Raw genomic sequence first — 17357 nt, 5'->3', positions numbered from 1 at the left:
TTCCATACAATATTCAAATTTTATTTGAAATTCACTATTACAGAAGTTCTTTATGAAAATTGAAAATATGCCACTTGTATAAATTAATCCTGGACTATTTTTGAATGCCATTTTTTCTTGAATGCCATTGTAATGTCATACAATTCAAAAACATTTAGCTATAACACAGTATTTATACAAGCTATGAGATTAAGTAAAGGATAATCAATGGCATATCAAGTACAACCTAAGCGTGCCCTAATCAGCCCTTTCTGCTTGAAGCATGACCTATTTAAATGTAAATGTTATTCCTGTCAAGCTTATTCACAGCTAAGTAAAAACTTTAGATTTCCTATCAGAAAAGTCTTATAAAAGTGCAGGGAGAGTAATTTATGCAGCCTCCACAACAGGCAAGGATTAACATGTCAATACTAGAAGTTCACTGACTGCACCTTTTGTTGCCTTTTGTGCTAACTGCAAAATATAGCAGTATTCTTGCCAAAGGGAAACATACAACTACATAAGTAAACTGAATTACAAGCAGGAGCCATAAATCAGAGTTTAAAGTGCTGACTCAGAAGTAATACAAGTTATAAAACAAAAGTTTATTTGTTCTTATGTTTCATATATTACACACTGAAAACTGCTATCAGATTTATTTCAATAAGATATCCTGTCTGTGACATAATGCATTTCAATCAAGAAGAAATATTTACAGAAAAGCAAAAATCCTACCTGTATTCTTTGGGCCTCTGTGCTCCATTTTCTATCTGAAAAACAAATTCTAGTTTCAAATGAGATAACCTACATTTAAACCCCAAAACTGAGAAATTTCAGATGTCATACTATTTCAGATGCTATTAACCAGAACAGAACTATTAGCGTGCTCTGAAGGTTGTACGTTTAGATGAAATGTTATGAAACAGGACATTTTCCTCATTCTTGACAGGAATCCACTGGCCAATAGGGCCCTCTTTTTTCTCTTCTCTTCCTGAGGATACTACATCTTCAGAATGTAGACTTGCTGATTTCAGGGCCAGTGGCCTTGGCATTATATTCTGAAAAATAAAAATTGTAAGTAGAAAATTAGAACAAGTCTGGATATACACTGCTGTTCAAGCAACTAATACCACCTTGCATAGATGTTTATTCTTACAGGTAGCATACTAAAATGCTGGAATTTCCATTAGAATCGTATTTATATTACTACCCTCTAACACTCCTACAGTATCCTAAAACTGCAATCCTTCCTAAGGATGTCCAATTGCATTAAAAATATTGTACAAAAATAATGAGTTTTTGTATCTCAGAAATTACATGAAAGGCAAAAATCACAAAATCTTTGCCATATGAGTTGGTTAAATAGTTTGCTTTTCCAGTTGCACAGAAATGAAGTTTCTCCTAGAGGAATATACTTTGCACATTTTCAAATTAAAGGGGACACTCCTTTGTATGCTTACTTGGGAATAACTCTCCCTAAATTTAATTGGGCTGGCTTCTGAACAGAGCGGTATAGGATTGCAATACAAGCTATACAAAAATTGGTAATCAGCTTCTTCCTTTCAGATGAACGAACTCACATTAGGACAAAGAGTAACGCCCTTCGTTGCAGAATTCATCTCAATTCCATTTCTCTCATCTTCTGTTTGTTTGTTGGTCTGCTAAGGAGAAAAGGTTTATATCTTAAATTACTGCCACTTAAATAACTCAGCTAAGGTTCTGCTCTAGCCTCTGAATAAACATGCAAACATTACAATTGCTAATCTGAAAATAATTCTATTAGGCTTCCGAATAAGAATTACTGGGATTAAGAAGCAAGTGCAGACAAACTGCCGCAATTTATGTTCATGTTTGCTATTTTCAGTATGTTCTTCTTAGATTCGTACCCATCCCTAAATTTTAGATCCTTTGTAAAACATTAGATTAATGAAAAGGGCACGCTTTATTAAGGATTATATTTTGTTATTTCCTACTAAAGAAGAATGAGGAAAATACTTTCAAAATCAAAAAGGCAGTTCCTAATCTTTCTTTCAATACCTAAAATATGTGTATACTATCTTACCACTACCTAACATCACTGCTTAAGAAAATAAGTTTAGACTCTTAATTTGTTCAATTTTATGTAAATGTTTTCCAACCATTTCAGACTAATTTGAGTCCTACTTCCCTTCCCACGAGTCAGAGCTATAGCCCACAATCAATTACCAACAGTTTTTCTTCATCAGAGCTGGAGACCATATTCATGATTTCTATAAGACAGAAATAAAGCATGTAAAATGTGCTGTGTGTTTGGATAATGGATTTCTGGGAACAATGTGTTCCGTGACATTTTGATAGGTACTATACTCTGTTTAAAGTTTAACATCCATTTGATATAGTGTGTCTCGGTTAATATGAAAAATAGAAGGGACAATTAAAAAAAATATTCAGCTTTATTAGTAGGATTCTTACTTTAAAAAAAAAAAACAGAACTCAGATGATTCCACAATTACATGGTAGCTAAGATTTGGTATCTAGAATTTGTTGCCAAACTCCAGAACTCAATTTTCAAAAGGCATATTTTTCAATTATGAAATAATGCAATATTTATTTTTTCATGGGGCCCTTACAAAAAAGTTTATTTTCAGTATCTGAGATCCTGTTTCATATTTACCTTAAAATCTAAGTTGTTCTCTTTTGGCTTTCCATTTTCATTGGATTTTGTATCAATTCTTAAACTGGCTGGCAAGACTATTTCTTTTCCAAATGTTTTAGCTGCATTAGCCTTTGCTATTTCCAGTAGTTCTCTCTTTTCTATGGAAAGAAAGTATTTAAAATAAACCAATTTCTCATTCAGAGATCAGTTTTACCCCTACCCCCATACTTATTGAGAGGCACTAACATTCCCTCATCAGTTTCATTTTAATACTTTATATTCCTTTCGTTCTTTCACAAACAGGTAGTCATCGATTTACGACCACAATTGGGACCAAAAGTTCTGTTGCTAAGCGAGGCAGTCATAAAGCAAGATGTTACATGACTGCATCACTTAGTGACAGCAATCTCGGCACTCCCCGTTGCCATCATTAAGCAAATTCCACTGGTCATTAGCCAAGGACCAACCCCAATCCAAGCCATTCTGGGCTTGGTCCCTCCTAGCCTTGGTCCTCAGCAAGGTACGGGACTGCCTCCAACTCCCCCACCCATCTCTGCCCTTTTAGGTGCCCTGCACCCTGCCTTGCGGGGCAGCAAGCTGCCCCAGAACCACACATCTCTCAAACTGCTTGTCATGCTGCAGCTGAGGAACTTCTTGGCGCTCCTTCCCCCTCCGCTCACTCGCATGCAACCCTCCTTCCCTCGCTCAAGGACTCCCCGGGGCACTTCTGGCACTGAAGTAGCGCTCCAGGGGCACTTTTGGGTGCTCAATGACTCTCCAGTGGCACTTACAGTACACGCTCTGCAGCTCACGTTGGAAGCTGCTGACTATGAGGCTTTCTCCTTCCTTCTGCAAAGCCTTCCTCCTGCAAAACCCTAGAGCTGCAGTGCAAAGGGGGCACGATGTGTACGAGCGAAGGAGGGTGCAGTGCATGTGTGCAAGTGAAAGGAGGGTGCTGGTGCGTGTGAGCGAAGGGAGGAAGGAGGGTGTGATGCAAGTCCAGGGTGGGTGGGGGAGACTTGACTTCCCCTGCCAGCTTTCCCATTGACTTTGATTGTGGGAAGGTGGTCAGGGAAGGTTGCAAATGGTAATCACATGATCGTGGGTGTTTGGCAACCTGTCATAAGTGCGAATGGGTTGCCAAGCACCCAGATCACGATCATGTGACTGCAGGGGCGCTGCAACAGCCATGACTTCGGGGACCAGTCATAAATCCATTTTGTGTAACTTCGAACAGTTGGAGTTACAACTGGTTGTAACTTGAGGACTAACTGTATAACAAGCCAAGGCAATAACTTTCCAAAACCACCCAATGATTCAACAACTGCATTGTAATTTGAAGACAGGAACCTATCAAAAGCCACTCAACCACAAGGGTTCTGGCATATACGTTCTCCTTTCCAAGATTTGCCACTTTTACCTATAAAGTACATGTTGTAAGACACTTCAAATATTGCCATTTTCATATCTGGACAAAGAATTTTCCAAATAATTTGGGAATACTTTTCTGACTACCCAAGATTCTTTCCCCTAAATACCTTTTTCTGTCAAGCGAAAAGGAGTCCTACTGCGAGATCTTGTTCGGGAACGGCTTCTCCACCTTCTATAAGCTTCGGGACATATGGTTCTTCCAAACCTATAGTATCCTCGGCTTCTTGATCTACTTCTGGAGTAAGACCTTCTATAGTATGATCTAACAGGAGATCGGCTCCGTGATCGATATCTTGGAGGTGAGCGAGGATATCTTCTGTAGTATCTAGGGTGGCACCTTTCTCGATATCTGTAGTTGCGTGATCTTGAGCGGCTCCTGGAATAAGATCTTGAGTATCGTCTGTATCTCCGAGAACAATTCCTTTTAGCACATGACCTTGATCTGCTCCTTGACCTACTCCAGCTTGTGGAGGAAGATGAAATACTTGAACTAGATCTTGAACTATAAGATGAATCACTGGATGGTACTGAGGAGGATCGCTTGCTACAGCTGCTTCTTGAACATGAAGGAGATCTCTCTTTAGGTGAGCTCAGAGTCAAGTCATCCATGAACCCTGTCATCTCATCTGTCCTCTTGCTCTCTCTCTGCTTTTCAGAAATTTTAGAACACGCACCTTCTGCTTTCTGCTGTCCAGTCCCAATTACTTTTGTTTTTTGATACCAAAAAAAAAAAATTTTTTTTTTTGCATTTTAGAAAAGCCGCGACACTATAACTTAATTATTTCTTCTTATGTATTTCTGACCTGCCTTTTTCCATGTTCAGTTTTATAACCACCACTGGAACTATTTTCCAGTTTTACTCAAATCCTAGCAATAAGTATCTATTTATGAGGCAAGCCTAAGCAATTTATTGGACACCTGTTTCACTAGTAACACAAAACAGCAGGATTAAAATTCTTGCAGCAATATGTACCCACAAAGATTAGAATTCTTAATAGTCAAAATGCTGCTGTTACATAATAAGCGGCCATTTTAGCAATACACACAATTGCTATGGAGTCCATCCTGCTATAAACACAAGTCACCAAGTCTCTTCCCTTATTCCCACCAATTACAGAATTTCAGGCAACTACAAATATTTTAGCTATCAAGAATTAACCACAACATAAGCCAATTCTTTAAAAGAATTTACCATCAAGTGCTTCAGAAATCCCTTTCTTCTCACAACTTCCATGAATTTGGTGAGGATTCCTGTAAACGAGTTTAAGATTCTGAATCAGATTTATAACAAAATCAGCCTCTTCCTACTGCAGACATTAGTATTTCTCTCAGAAACAGCATATTGAGATATATGTATTTCATTAGCACTCTAATGAAATGCATCGTAAGGTCTCACTAACTTTAGTGTAAGCATTCAAGCACATACCTTGACCTGGTATAAACAGTACATGGGAACAAATCAATTATTAATAGAGTTCAGCCGTATAATTCATCTAAATTAACAGTGCATATTCTTTAGTACATGTGCACTCCATCTACCTGCAGTACTAGCTCATTTAAAATAAAAATCATTATCAAATTAACAGGCTATCTATATTTGCACAGTATACCAAGCCACGTTAACCACACTGGCTAAATTTGCACAACACTGAGCTACAAAGCAACCATGAGTGATATGCAAACCCAGCCAGCACAAAACTTCATATATTAACCAAACTTTTGGCTAGATGATCCTTAACTTCCCTGTGTTAAGCTCCTTACATCTTTAGACATAAATCTACTTTGGAAGTATTTATTATGAATGAGCCACTGAAACATATCAACTTTATAGTGTGTATAACTACACAATATACCTATCACATAAGCCACCTTCCTGCCCAACTGATTTCCAAAGCTGTTTACAGCAAACTAAAGAAGCTCAAGTAGCTTAGAGTGCTTAGTAATTAGAATTTAACCATTTTTTTCTTCTTGCCTTCAAGTTAGCAATACTTTTACCAAACCCTCTCTACCTTTTATTATGGCAAATATGCTCAGTGCCTTTGGTTATTGTTTTAAACATACTGTACTCATTAGGAAAAACGTCCAAGACCAGAAGGGCCCAAGTTTAAAAAAAACGGGTACACTGCACTGCTATGAACATAATCCAATGCTCCTCCAAGTTTACAGTCAAATAAAGAGGAGACTACAACAAAGGGAATAGAGGAAGAAATTAGCTACATCAATATTTGTTTAGCTATAGACCATTAAGAAAAAAATCTGTAATTTGCCCATTAAAAACTGACAGCAGCAGAAATTAGGTACAATTTCTGTACAAAAACAATTTATATTATTTTTCAAAAAACCCAAACAGGCTTGGATACAGGATTTCCAAATAAAGATTTGGAAGAAGCTTATTACAGCCAGTGACCGGTATATAAGGATTTTACAAAACAAACCAAGGTCCACGTGAAAAAGGTGGGCTGTGCAGGGAGTTTTTAAAGAAGGAAAACCCAATACAGGTTTCCACACACTTCGAATCAGCTTCGGCCGATTTTTATAGAAAAGGCTGGCCAAAGAGAAGCTCAGGGCGAGCCTACCTCATCGCCTGTCAGAAACAATTTACATCCATGACAATAACTAGGTGATGCATAATCTTCTCTCTTCAATATTTAAACACAACCATCTTGATGCCCTGAAAGCCGCGCCCTGTATTCCCGCGCCCCGCTTCTTGGGAATGCAAACCGGCACCTCCATCAGGCCTTTAAGTGTAGCGCTAATCCTATTTGGGGGGAGCGGGGAGCGTGCAATTAGATCAGGGTTAACGTTGGGTAGACGTAGCCTCCCGTCCGAAACAGAACAATATTGACTTTTCTTAGGTCCAAGATTCAAAGTAAAAAAAAGAAAAAAAAAAAGCCGGACAGGACTCACTGGTGCCAGTCGGATGGCTCCTGGCTCCGCGGAGGTCCCTGAGGGGAGAGCTCTGCTTCGTTGGTCACCGCCATTAGAGTAAGGAAGCGGAGACGAGGAAACGCCTGAAGAGACGCTCCGAATTCCGCACGCCAACAATGAAATAAGTAAAAAAGCCCACTCGGTTGTCGGTCAAGGCGCCGCTCGCGACTTCTGGGGGGGAAAAGGCGCGTTCAACTGGTTCTCTGTCGGTAACCACTGCCAGGTCAACCACCTCCTTCGAGCGCCCGACTCCAACTGAGGCGACCAGAAGCTTCTCGAACAGCTCAGCGAAGGGCGGGGCGGGGCGGGGCGGAGCGCGCGCTCATTGAGTCCCAATGGCGTCATTGCGCAGGCGCTACCGCGTGGGCAGGGCCTGGCCGGTCACTATAGAGACAGGGTACTAGTCCCTCCGCCTCCTCTGCTTTCTCCGCTACAGTATTTCATCCTAGGGCTGTCGGGAGTGGCTTTCTTAGGTCCCGCCTCCAAGCCCAAGCGCATTTTCTTCCGGTTAGATGCTTTCAATCCTGTTGGCATTTCAGAAAGCTTTAAAACGTGGGAGTTTACTCACGCGTGGGGGTCAGGAGGTTAACTGAGCCTGTGAGATTGATGGGAATGTATTGATGATTTCTGTTTGTTTGTTCTCGGCCGCTGTTATGCATTTTACATTATTCTTCCCTTGCACTGAGAGCTTAACCCTATGTTAGCCGCTCTGAGTCACTATGGTGAGATGGATGGCCATATAAATCGATTAAATTATTAAATGAAATAAGGTCAACTAGATGGCAGGTCTTAGGTTCTGCAAATATGGTCTGTGGGTCTTACTTGGGCCACTTGGTTTCTCTGTCTGCATTACCTCCCCCTCTTCATTGTAAAGGCAACGTTTCCCTACCATGCGGAGAAGGGGAATTCGAGATGTTGACTGGCTGATAAGAATGTATTTCCTCCCTAAGAGACAGGTCCAGCCCCAGGAATCGAGTAATGCTGGATGAAGACCGAATTGGCCACAGAAAAATGGGTGGAAATCAGAATAAATTTTGCACACCGTGCCTCAGCGCAGGACTAAGAGGGAGAAAAAAGGCCTACATCAGAAAGACTGGCACAAGAGGGCTTAAAAAGGGGGCTGGGAAGGAGATAAGGCCAGCTCTGTGTGAGCAAAGGGGATGTGATGTGCTCTGATGATCAGATGGAGAAAAGGCCAAAGCAGCTGTATGAATGGTTCATTCAAGAAAAAAAGAGCATTTGATTACCTTACCCACACGGAAAACAAAAGAAAGAAGGGGCAAACCTGCAAAAAAGTGTGCTTTCAATCCTGTATATGCTCCCTTGGGAGGAAGCCCCTCGTGGGTTAGAAATTAGGAATCTTTCCGGAACGCATCGCACCTTCCACCTATCATCAGGGTCTTTCTTAAGCGTAAAAAGCATTGGCGGGGGGGAATTGTCACTTTAAAAAAACACACACACAATTTTGCCTCCCAGGCTAGATCTGAGCCTGACATAAGCGAAGTGTTTCTCGGTGGTTGGATTTTTGCGAAAAAAAGGACTCTCAAAACACAACCAGAGACAACCGACTCCGTTTCGGGCTGAGCGCCTGCGCAGACTGCAGCTGAGCGGCCGAGCCGACCCCGCCAGTTGGCAGCGCATGCGCATCCCGAAAGCCCTGGCGCAAGCGTGCTCTCGAGAAGGCCTGCGCGCGCACGAGTGGACGAGCCGAGTCCGCGCGTGCGGAATGGAGGCGCCCTGCCTGCGGCTGCGGCCTTTCGAGCATACGGGTTCCTAAGCCGGCCCCGCTTTTGTTTACTTCAGGGAGGAGGCGGGGTTAGCGCTGGCAACGCCCGCAGTCAGCTGAGCGCGGGCCGCGGCAGCTTCTCCCTTCGGGCCGGCTACCTCTCCAAGGCGCTTGAGGGGCGGTAAGTGGCGAGGAGACCGTTCGGCCTCCAGCGAAGGGTCTGGGTCGGCCCAAGAGGGTCGCAGCCCCGGCGCCGACCGGCGTGGGTGTGTCGGGGGCGGGAGAACCGCGGGTCGCCCGGGCGACTTTCCTCAGAAGCGGGGGCCTGCGCTTTTAGAGAGCCGCGCTTCCGCGTTCCCACGACGCGCTTAACTCGGGGACCGAATGAACCCATTTGGGGGGTTCGCGCGATGCGTTGACCCAAACGGTGCACCCCGGGAGCCGCACCCTCCCAGATCACCGGTGAAAGCTAACTGAGCGTAGTGTGTTGTGGGAATGCAGACTTCCACGTTTCTAAGTGATCTGAGTGCGTGGGGTAGCGTGGCAGCCTCGGAGGAAGGCTGCTGCGTACTCGCAAGCAAGACCCGCAGAGTCCAGTGGGTGTGTTCAGTGTCTAGTTTGGCAAAGCACACCCGAGGACAATCTTAGTCTAGCCCAGTGTTTTCAACCTCGGCAACTTTAAGATGAGTGGACTTGAACTCCCAGAATTCCCCAGCCAGTCATGCTGGCTGGGGAATTCTGGGAGTTCAGGTCCACACATCTTTAAAGTTGATTAGATTTCAAAACACTGTTCTGTTCTGTTGTGCAAACCCAACCCGTGAGGAGACTTTATGATTCAGTAGCTGTGATTGCCTGGTATATGTAATCATGATTGAATTGGGATTTTCTTGCAGTAACGCTATTTTCTGAGTTGGCCTGACACACCGAACCACAAACTACACTAAAATGTGGTAGGTAGGTTTGTAATGATGTATGTGGTGTGGACCTAGAACAGTGGGTTCATTGAATTAAACAGCATGCTTTTTTGAGTGAAACAGGATATGTGAGCTGTGGTCTTCTTGTGGTAGGAAATGGGGTGTTCTATCCACACAATAAAACCGGTATAGAAAACTAAAAACTATTTCAGTGGAGCCATGTGAGATCAGTAGTCTTAATTGCTATGTATTTGGGGCAACTTAACTTTGACCTGTGAATACCGCAGAGTTCACCAGCTGGGCTGTTGAAGTTGCCTTGCAGAAGGATGTTTGAAAAGTGGAAATCTAGTTGGTATTGGAGGTTTGCATTCCTGTGTCATTTTGTTGATATGCAGGCCAAAGTTTGTATTCATTTGGGATAACTTCCACTGTATTGTGTGATAAATCATCTGTTTTTGTTAGGAAAAGCAGATTGCCAGTGGTAAACAGCAAAGGTTATAGTCAAGTCCATCTGGAGACTAGCAGAGCATAGCTGAGATATGTGTTTCAGCACCTCTGGATTTATCTCTGTGTATGCGTACTTCATATATGCCTAAAGGTATCTGTCACATTTTTATACGTATCTTGGATTCTAACACTTTGAAAGCAGTAAATACAGCTTTATTTATTTACTTTAGCCCATTAAAAACCATGCATTTAAAACAAAGCAAAACCAGAGAAAGAGAAATTACATTCATTTTTTCTCCTAGGTTTTTCAGAGCACTGAAATATGTCTGGGTTCCTTGAAAATGTTAGATGCTCCGAGTGTGTTGACTGGGGAGAAAAGCGAAATACAATAGCTTCTATCGCAGCCGGGGTGCTGGTGTGTATATTTAATTCTTATTTGTATTTTTTTCATGCCTTGCCTTGGTAGGTAATATAAGCAATATCTTTATAGTTATCCTATGAATATTTTATATGCGTAGTATGAAAGAATCCATAGGTCCACACTGAAAAGAAACAAATTTATTGATCTAGTTCAGCAAATTTAGAATGGAGCTTATCCTTTAATATTCTTCTATAAACATATTGTTACTTGTGGTCAACAAAGTGTTCGTGCTTATCGAAATCTTTTCTCAGAGTTTCTGGAATATTGTCACTTTGATGTCTAGTAGAGTAGTGATAAAAGATTTATAAGCATTGTGTTGATGATGCTGATAATGGAAACGTGTTCAGTTTTTTACAGGTTGGTGGATTATAATAGATGCAGCTGTCAAATACCCAGATTCAAAACAGTTCAACCATTCATACCATGCTTGTGGAGTTATAGCTACAGTTGCATTCCTAATGTAGGTAACATTTCCATCCCAATGTTAAAAATATTTCTTTAGAATTTGTGTTAAAATGTATGTTCAAATCTACTACCTAATATTCAACAGCAATTGAATGTTCTGTAGTTTAATCAGAATGTATAATATACTCTGTACATCCAAACCCTGGATTCATTTTATTATGGGGTATAGCTACCTTAAAGTAAATGATTTTTGTGGGAAATGGGCTGAGTCCGCTTGGAATTTAGGTAGAACAACATCTGGAAGGCCACATATCATCCATGATTGTCCCAGTTTCAGATTAAAATTCCTCCTTGGGGACCAGTATGCCATAGTAGTGAAATATTGGGCTCCGAAGTGGCAGAAGTCTGACTTCTGCCATGAAAACGTCAGGTGGCACTGGCAAGTTTTTGCCTTTAGCCTTCTTCCTTCTGTAACTTAGGGATAATAATTCTGGTCTGCCTCATGCTGTACTGCAAGAACTACAATAATATAATGCAAAGTTAATGAGCATTTGAGATACTTAGATATGCCATTCAGAAATACTAGAGAAGGTGTTAAATTACTGAAGCTGTTTATACTTGTCTGGAGGGAGGGGGGAGTCATCTTTTATATATCTTCTTCTTTTTCTTTCTTTATCTCTTCGTACTTCTCTTTTTTCTTTTTTTACTCTTTATAATTTCTTTAGGTTGTATTAGTCTTTTATCCTTGTACTTGAAAACTCTAATAAAAATTATTATAAAAAAAGATATGCCATTCAGTTGCTGAATTCGCAATACCTGAACATGCCAAATTCCATTCTGTGTTATTCATGTAGGATCAATGCTGTCTCCAATGGTCAGGTGCGTGGGGACAGTTACAGTGAAGGGTGCCTTGGGCAAACAGGTAACATATTTTCCCTCTCATTATTCCTATTTGTGTCACAATCAAGAGAAAGCTATTTTTTAAAGAAATACAGTGGGCCCCTTTCCCATCCGTTTACAAATTCATTTTTTGCCACGGAAGAGAAGTAGCAGCTCTCCTTTATTCTGTTGATTTAGCAAGTTGGGATATAATATGCCTGATTTTACTGAGAAAATTCAGCTGCCTTTTGAATTTTGAAAATATCTGCCATTTTATTTTCTCATATACATTTTGAGGCCTGATTCTCCTATCTTAAGCAATCATGCTTAATATGTCTTGTACCCTCTGCTTCTGGGAGACTGTTTTAAAAATGGTTTCCAGTAGTTAACTCCTAGGCTACCTATATCTTTATGTAGCCATTCTAGTTACTCAGGGGATTCAAGATAGGTCTTCCTGGCCCAGTATTAGATTCTCAAAATATTCTTTTGAGGAGATGTAGTGAAAAATGCTTGTTTTGCTAAAGAGATGTGTTTGAAAACATGATGTACCACATTTGTACAATTTGGGGGGAAATGTATTGTAAGTGTTTTGATCATAGAATATTCCTAGCATTCCACAGGTATGTATCAAGCACAAGCAAGGAAATCTGTTTGTGTCATATGGCAAAAAAAGTTGAAGCTGCTTGTTTTAAAAATAATGTGTTTATGTTTGTACCCATTAAGGTGCTCGTATCTGGCTGTTTATCGGTTTTATGTTGGCCTTTGGATCCCTGATTGCATCAATGTGGGTCCTCTTTGGAGGCTATGTTATTAATGGTAGGACAACTGCATGTGAAATAACATTGAATTGTAGTCTTCTCTGGAAAAGGACTATATCTTTTTTTTTCTGTGAAGCTCTTCTAAAATTCCATCGTAAATAAGAAATCATGGCACTGTATAAGTCACAGTGAAATCTGCCCTCCTCTTACATAAAAATTGGGCCCAAGACATTCCTTTCCTGGAGGCTCAACACAGTCATAGCACTGTTGTTTTTTTCTTTAAAAGCTTCCATCTAGGTAATGTTTACACAAACACCAAATCTAATATATTTATTGCATAAGCCACAATGGGCTGAGTTTTAAATATTCACAAATCGTACTGTGCTTTAGTATGTCGCATGAACATGGCTTCAGAGAAGCCTTAGTTGTGAAGGCTCATTCTGAACATCTTTGTTGAAACTATGTAAAAAATACATTTTTTAGAATGTGATCTTAGGCATATTTGCAGAAGTGATTTTCCCTCACAGAGTGAGACTTGCTTTGAGGAGGAGGATTATTTATATTCTGTCTTTCCCCCAGAAACGTAGGGTGCACGTAGCACCCCCTCCTACATTTTTTTACCATGCCATTATCCCTTTGAGAGGGGCTAGGCTAAAAGGCAATTAGTGCCCAAAGCCACCAAGTGAGTTTCTGTAGCCATAGGTAGATTTGAATCTCTTTCCCGAATTTATAGGCACCCAGTATAGTACGAGTGCGAAAGCTGGCTTGAAACTCAACATTAAAAAAACTAAGATCATGGCATCTGGACCCATCAATTCCTGGCAAATAGAAGGGGTAGAAATGGAAGCAGTAACAGACTTCATTTATTTGGGCTCCAAGATCACCGCAGATGGAGACTGCAGCCATGAAATTAAGAGACGCTTGCTCCTTGGGAGGAAAGCTAATGGCAAACCTAGATAGCATATTAAGAAGCAGAGACGTCACCTTGCCGACAAAGATCTGCATAGTCAAAGCTATGGTTTTTACAATAGTAATGTATGGCTGTGAGAGCTGGACCATAAAGAAGGCTGAGCGCCGAAGAATTGATGCCTTTGAACTGTGGTGCTGGAGAAGACTCTTAAGAGTCCCCTGGACTGCTAGGAGGTCAAACCAGTCAATCTGAAAGGAAATCAACCCTGATTGCTCATTGGAAGGATTGATAATGAAGCTCAAGCTCAGATACTTTGGTTACCTAATGCGAAGAGAGGACTCTTTGAAAAAGACCCTGATGCTGGGAAAGATGGAAGGCAAAAGGAGAAGAGGATGGCAGAGGATGAGATGGCTAGATAGCATTACTGAAGCATGAAACTGAGCAAACTCAGGGAGGCAGTGAAGGACAGGAAGGCCTGGCGCGATATGGTTCATGGGGTCACAAAGAGTTGGACACGACTTAACGACTGAACAACAACAACAACAAAAAGTATAGTACAATCCTTTGCTCAGTCCACTGCGTTCAATGGGATTTACTATTTAGAAGTCTGCTTACATCTGCAGTACTGTGTTAGCATACAGAATCTACAGCTGAGGACTCTCAAGGGGAATGTCATGAAACCAGCAGCTGCTCTCCTGTTGTTAATGTCCAATTCTATCAACCGTTTCAACTTGTACTTGCTGATCTGCTTTTTGGTGTGTAATTATTTACTGTAGTTTGAAACAGAATGCTTTGATCAATATTTTAATTGTGTCAATTCAAAAGATAGCAAAAAGATTTTGAGAACAATCATGATAGAAAAGCAGTATCAAATTTTGCAAGTGCCTAAAAACTGTCTGCCAGATTCTGATAGAAATGGCACCGTCAGAAGCCATCTGCTAATGCTTGTAACATTGAGAAAATAAAGTAGACTGGTGTGGAAAGATGCTAATAATAAACTTCAGGAACCTGATAAAATAATTCTTCTTTCCTCAGACAAACCAGAAAAACCACCAGTTTATCCAGGAATAGCAGTCTTCTTTCAAAATGCTTTTATTTTCTTTGGGTAAGAACGCTTTCCATTCTTTATTTGGATTTATTATGCACATCTATTATCTATTATGATAATCTGTTATACACATCACCTGGATATTTTTGGAAGCCCCGTGTAAGTGGTTGTTATAAAAGATTGGGCGTAGTGGTAAAAATGAACAGGCTTATGATACTGATATGAATTTTAGCAGTGATGTGTGGGAGCATTACCGTAAAACTTACAAAATTGGAATGCTTTAAAAAAGATTTATTTAGGATATTTATATCCCACCTTTCTCTTTTATGCTAATTAAAATAATGAAATACGTACTGAGCCAACAAAACTAATAATCATAAAAATGTATTTATAGAGTGCCTTTTATTAAGGCTTATAACAACCAACTCAGTTAAAACATCGTAAAGACAGCCAGTAAATATGAATCTTTACCCAATAAAATTACAAAGGCGTAACTAAATACAAATCAAATAATAATACTATTGTAAAATAGCATCAAAAAAGAACAAGCAGCAAAAGAATCTGATGAAATGAAGTTTTTCCAAAGTTACACTATAACTTCTTTCCATTCAAAAAATAATAATAAAATGGGTCCCAGGCTAATAATGAATAGGCTGCTCTTGAGGGATGAGCTACTATGATAAAGACTCTCCTGTTGCCCAGTGATGGATTGTATGTGTAATCCAACATTGGTAATAGACATCTGCACAACAGGATTTCCCCATACACTTATCTCCCTTTGCACCCCCAAAATCAAGAGCAAGTTTTGGGAACTACAGTGGGAATGGGATTGCTTCTCCGTTTCTGCTCATGGTAGTATCCTTTTGAATTTCACCCCATCGCTTTACTAGAGAACAGATTTCCTGCAGAAAGCTTAGGTTGCCCATGATGTCATCCATCTGAAATAATATTCAGTCTGATTCAGGACAAGGCAGCTTCCTCTTTTTCTTGGCCTAAAGAAGGGCATCTGAAGACATATTCAAGATAATGATAGCTCATATGGGAGCAAGAAATCATTATCCAGATGATGTCCAAAGAAATGTGGGTGAGGCTTGATTCTGAAAATGAGCGAGACATTTATGCCAACATTATAGGGTTGTTGTTGTTTTTTTATAAGCACACCAAAGTTGCTGTTTTACTAACTCTGCTGCATGTTCCAAATTTCAAGTGTATTTTATATACTGCAACAGCTGTAAGCCACAGCAAAAAGAAATGGTGCAAATGACAAACACTTTAGATAGCATTATGAGGAAATGCAGTTGGACTGAGCATGCCAGAAAGGGTGCAGGCAGTGCAGTTGTCTTAGGCCAGTGTTGTCCAAACTTGGCCACTTTAAGATGAGTGGACTTCAACTCCCAGAATTCCCCAGCCAGCATAGCTGGCTGGGGAATTCTGGGAGTTGAAGTCCACTCAAAGTGGCCAAGTTTGGACAACACTGTCTTAGGCAGAGCTCCATGTTTTCCTACACTAAGCTCTGACTCTGTCCTGGCTGAGCAGCAAAGTTTTGCTTTAAGAGCCTTTTTCTCTTTCCATTACTGCTCCAACAGAATTAAGTTAGATTATCTGAGAAGGACCAAGCTTTCTGAAAACAGATAACTTGCACTTATTTGCCTAATTTACACATCACACTAAGCCATAGGTTGTTCATTTGTGGTTCATTGAACAAATCTTTGTCTTATTCACAGAAGGTATTAAGCCAAAAGCAGAGAAACCACTTTGGGGCTTGGCAGTATGAAACTAGCCATTTACTAACATAGATTTTAAATATACTATGTGCGCCTTTGGCTGTAGGGCCAATTCAGGCCTTGTGGTATGAGGTTATCATGCACTGGAGTGTGGAAAAGCAAGCCTTTGGGTCACCTGTTTCCTTTGTGAAAATGTGGGGGGATTCCTGCCAATCAAGGTAGACAAAAAAAGGGGGAAAGTCAATCTGTGCTCTTACCAACATGGCCTCTCTTCTTGCCTTTCTCATTTCCTTCCTACGCTGGTGGGCCTCTTCAGCATCAGAACGTTCCCTTATGGAGTCTGCCTGTAACGTATGAATGCTAAAGCCCAGTGCAAAGCAGTCAAAGCAACCTTTGAAACGATAGGGGTTGTATTAACCTGTGATTGAAGGAAATCTTTTCTGCTCTGCTCTCTTTAATATGAGGGTCTTGACATCCACATAACTAATAATTTGTCTCTGTTTCTCACAGTGGTCTGGTGTTCAAATTTGGTCGCACTGAAGATTTGTGGCAATAAGCGACGCAGAGCGTCTCACCCGCTATTTTTAATTGCCCATTTTGTAATACTAGTGCTCTGCTATCAGCAAAGAAGGAAACTGCCTACATTTTAAAATCATGATACACATTTCCATTTTTGTTCCCTTCAACTTGACACTTTTCTACTCTTGGCTTTTTGACATTAAATATTGTAGCCTGTGATTAAGCTGAGATGGAAGAGGAACTCTGTCCTCTTACTGAATGTTTTTGTTATACCTTAATATTAATGATTCTTTTACTGTTCCTTTATCTGGGGTGGATATAAGTGCTATTTTTTTTAATGTGAAAATACTGGACTGACAGTGTACATGGAATGCTTGTAAATGAAGATTATTACTTCTGTGCATAAAAATGTAATAGAGATATACTGGTACCATGTTTCTAATGCAACTTTCTGTCTTGGAGTTTTTCTTGCAAAGTTTTTGAATTCCAGCAACAGCAAATCCATAATGGAAGACTAGCTTCTTTCAGATACACTCCGTCCTTGCCCAGTGTAGTTTTCCAACACAGCTGGGGGTTGCTATTTGCAGAAGACTGTCTGAGAAGTGTCCCATACACCCTTCTGACTTTGCAGGG

The 17357-nt window shown here is 40.6% G+C and overlaps 2 protein-coding genes across 11 annotated transcripts; one reads left to right on the top strand and one right to left on the bottom strand.

Annotated features, from left to right (window-relative positions):
- Nucleotides 1-7250, bottom strand: RSRP1 (arginine and serine rich protein 1). 8 transcript variants are annotated; one of them, XM_015887245.3, is made up of 6 exons: nt 6953-7250; nt 5238-5296; nt 4153-4749; nt 2633-2772; nt 1560-1640; nt 1-1037 (listed from the first exon to the last, which is right to left on the bottom strand). In XM_015887245.3, the coding sequence occupies exons 1-6, from the start codon at nt 7024-7026 to the stop codon at nt 858-860; spliced, it is 1131 nt and encodes a 376-aa protein (XP_015742731.1). In that variant the 5' UTR covers nt 7027-7250; the 3' UTR covers nt 1-857. The 8 variants fall into 8 exon arrangements, 7 of the variants coding, with proteins under 7 accessions (XP_015742731.1, XP_015742732.1, XP_025019272.1 ...); XM_015887246.3 differs by having other exon boundaries at nt 1560-1637; XM_007423369.4 differs by lacking the exon at nt 1-1037 and adding an exon at nt 2185-2228.
- Nucleotides 7251-8688: 1438 nt separating this feature from the next.
- On the top strand, nt 8689-17171 carry TMEM50A (transmembrane protein 50A). 3 transcript variants are annotated; one of them, XM_025163507.2, is made up of 8 exons: nt 8695-8880; nt 10076-10211; nt 10363-10475; nt 10829-10941; nt 11741-11808; nt 12489-12581; nt 14469-14538; nt 16716-17171. In XM_025163507.2, the coding sequence occupies exons 3-8, from the start codon at nt 10383-10385 to the stop codon at nt 16759-16761; spliced, it is 483 nt and encodes a 160-aa protein (XP_025019275.1). In that variant the 5' UTR covers nt 8695-8880; nt 10076-10211; nt 10363-10382; the 3' UTR covers nt 16762-17171. The 3 variants fall into 3 exon arrangements, with proteins under 3 accessions (XP_087997068.1, XP_025019275.1, XP_007423432.1); XM_007423370.4 differs by lacking the exon at nt 10076-10211 and having other exon boundaries at nt 8698-8880; XM_088140942.1 differs by lacking the exons at nt 10076-10211; nt 12489-12581 and having other exon boundaries at nt 8689-8880.
- Nucleotides 17172-17357: the final 186 nt, after the last annotated feature.

Source organism: Python bivittatus, unplaced genomic scaffold (assembly GCF_059951505.1).
Source record: "Python bivittatus isolate LINGU-HERP-01145 unplaced genomic scaffold, Pbiv_v1 ctg000250_np1212, whole genome shotgun sequence".
Taxonomy (NCBI): domain Eukaryota; kingdom Metazoa; phylum Chordata; class Lepidosauria; order Squamata; family Pythonidae; genus Python; species Python bivittatus.
Note: the sequence above shows the minus strand (reverse complement) of the source record. Positions and strands in the feature narration are given on the sequence as shown.

What these genes read in the sequence shown, in the direction of transcription:
- TMEM50A (XM_025163507.2), top strand. Translation starts at nt 10,383, where the DNA reads ATGTCTGGGTTCCTTGAAAATGTTAGATGCTCCGAGTGTGTTGACTGG. An exon ending in AGGGTGCCTTGGGCAAACAG is followed by an intron (nt 11,809 to 12,488) that starts GTAACATATTTT and finishes GTACCCATTAAG; the next exon opens with GTGCTCGTATCTGGCTGTTT. An exon ending in AATGCTTTTATTTTCTTTGG is followed by an intron (nt 14,539 to 16,715) that starts GTAAGAACGCTT and finishes TGTTTCTCACAG; the next exon opens with TGGTCTGGTGTTCAAATTTG.
- RSRP1 (XM_015887245.3), bottom strand. Translation starts at nt 7,026, where the DNA reads ATGGCGGTGACCAACGAAGCAGAGCTCTCCCCTCAGGGACCTCCGCGG. An exon ending in TTTTCGCTTGACAGAAAAAG is followed by an intron (nt 2,773 to 4,152) that starts GTATTTAGGGGA and finishes TTCTTTCCATAG; the next exon opens with AAAAGAGAGAACTACTGGAA. An exon ending in GCGTTACTCTTTGTCCTAAT is followed by an intron (nt 1,038 to 1,559) that starts GTGAGTTCGTTC and finishes TTTATTTTTCAG; the next exon opens with AATATAATGCCAAGGCCACT.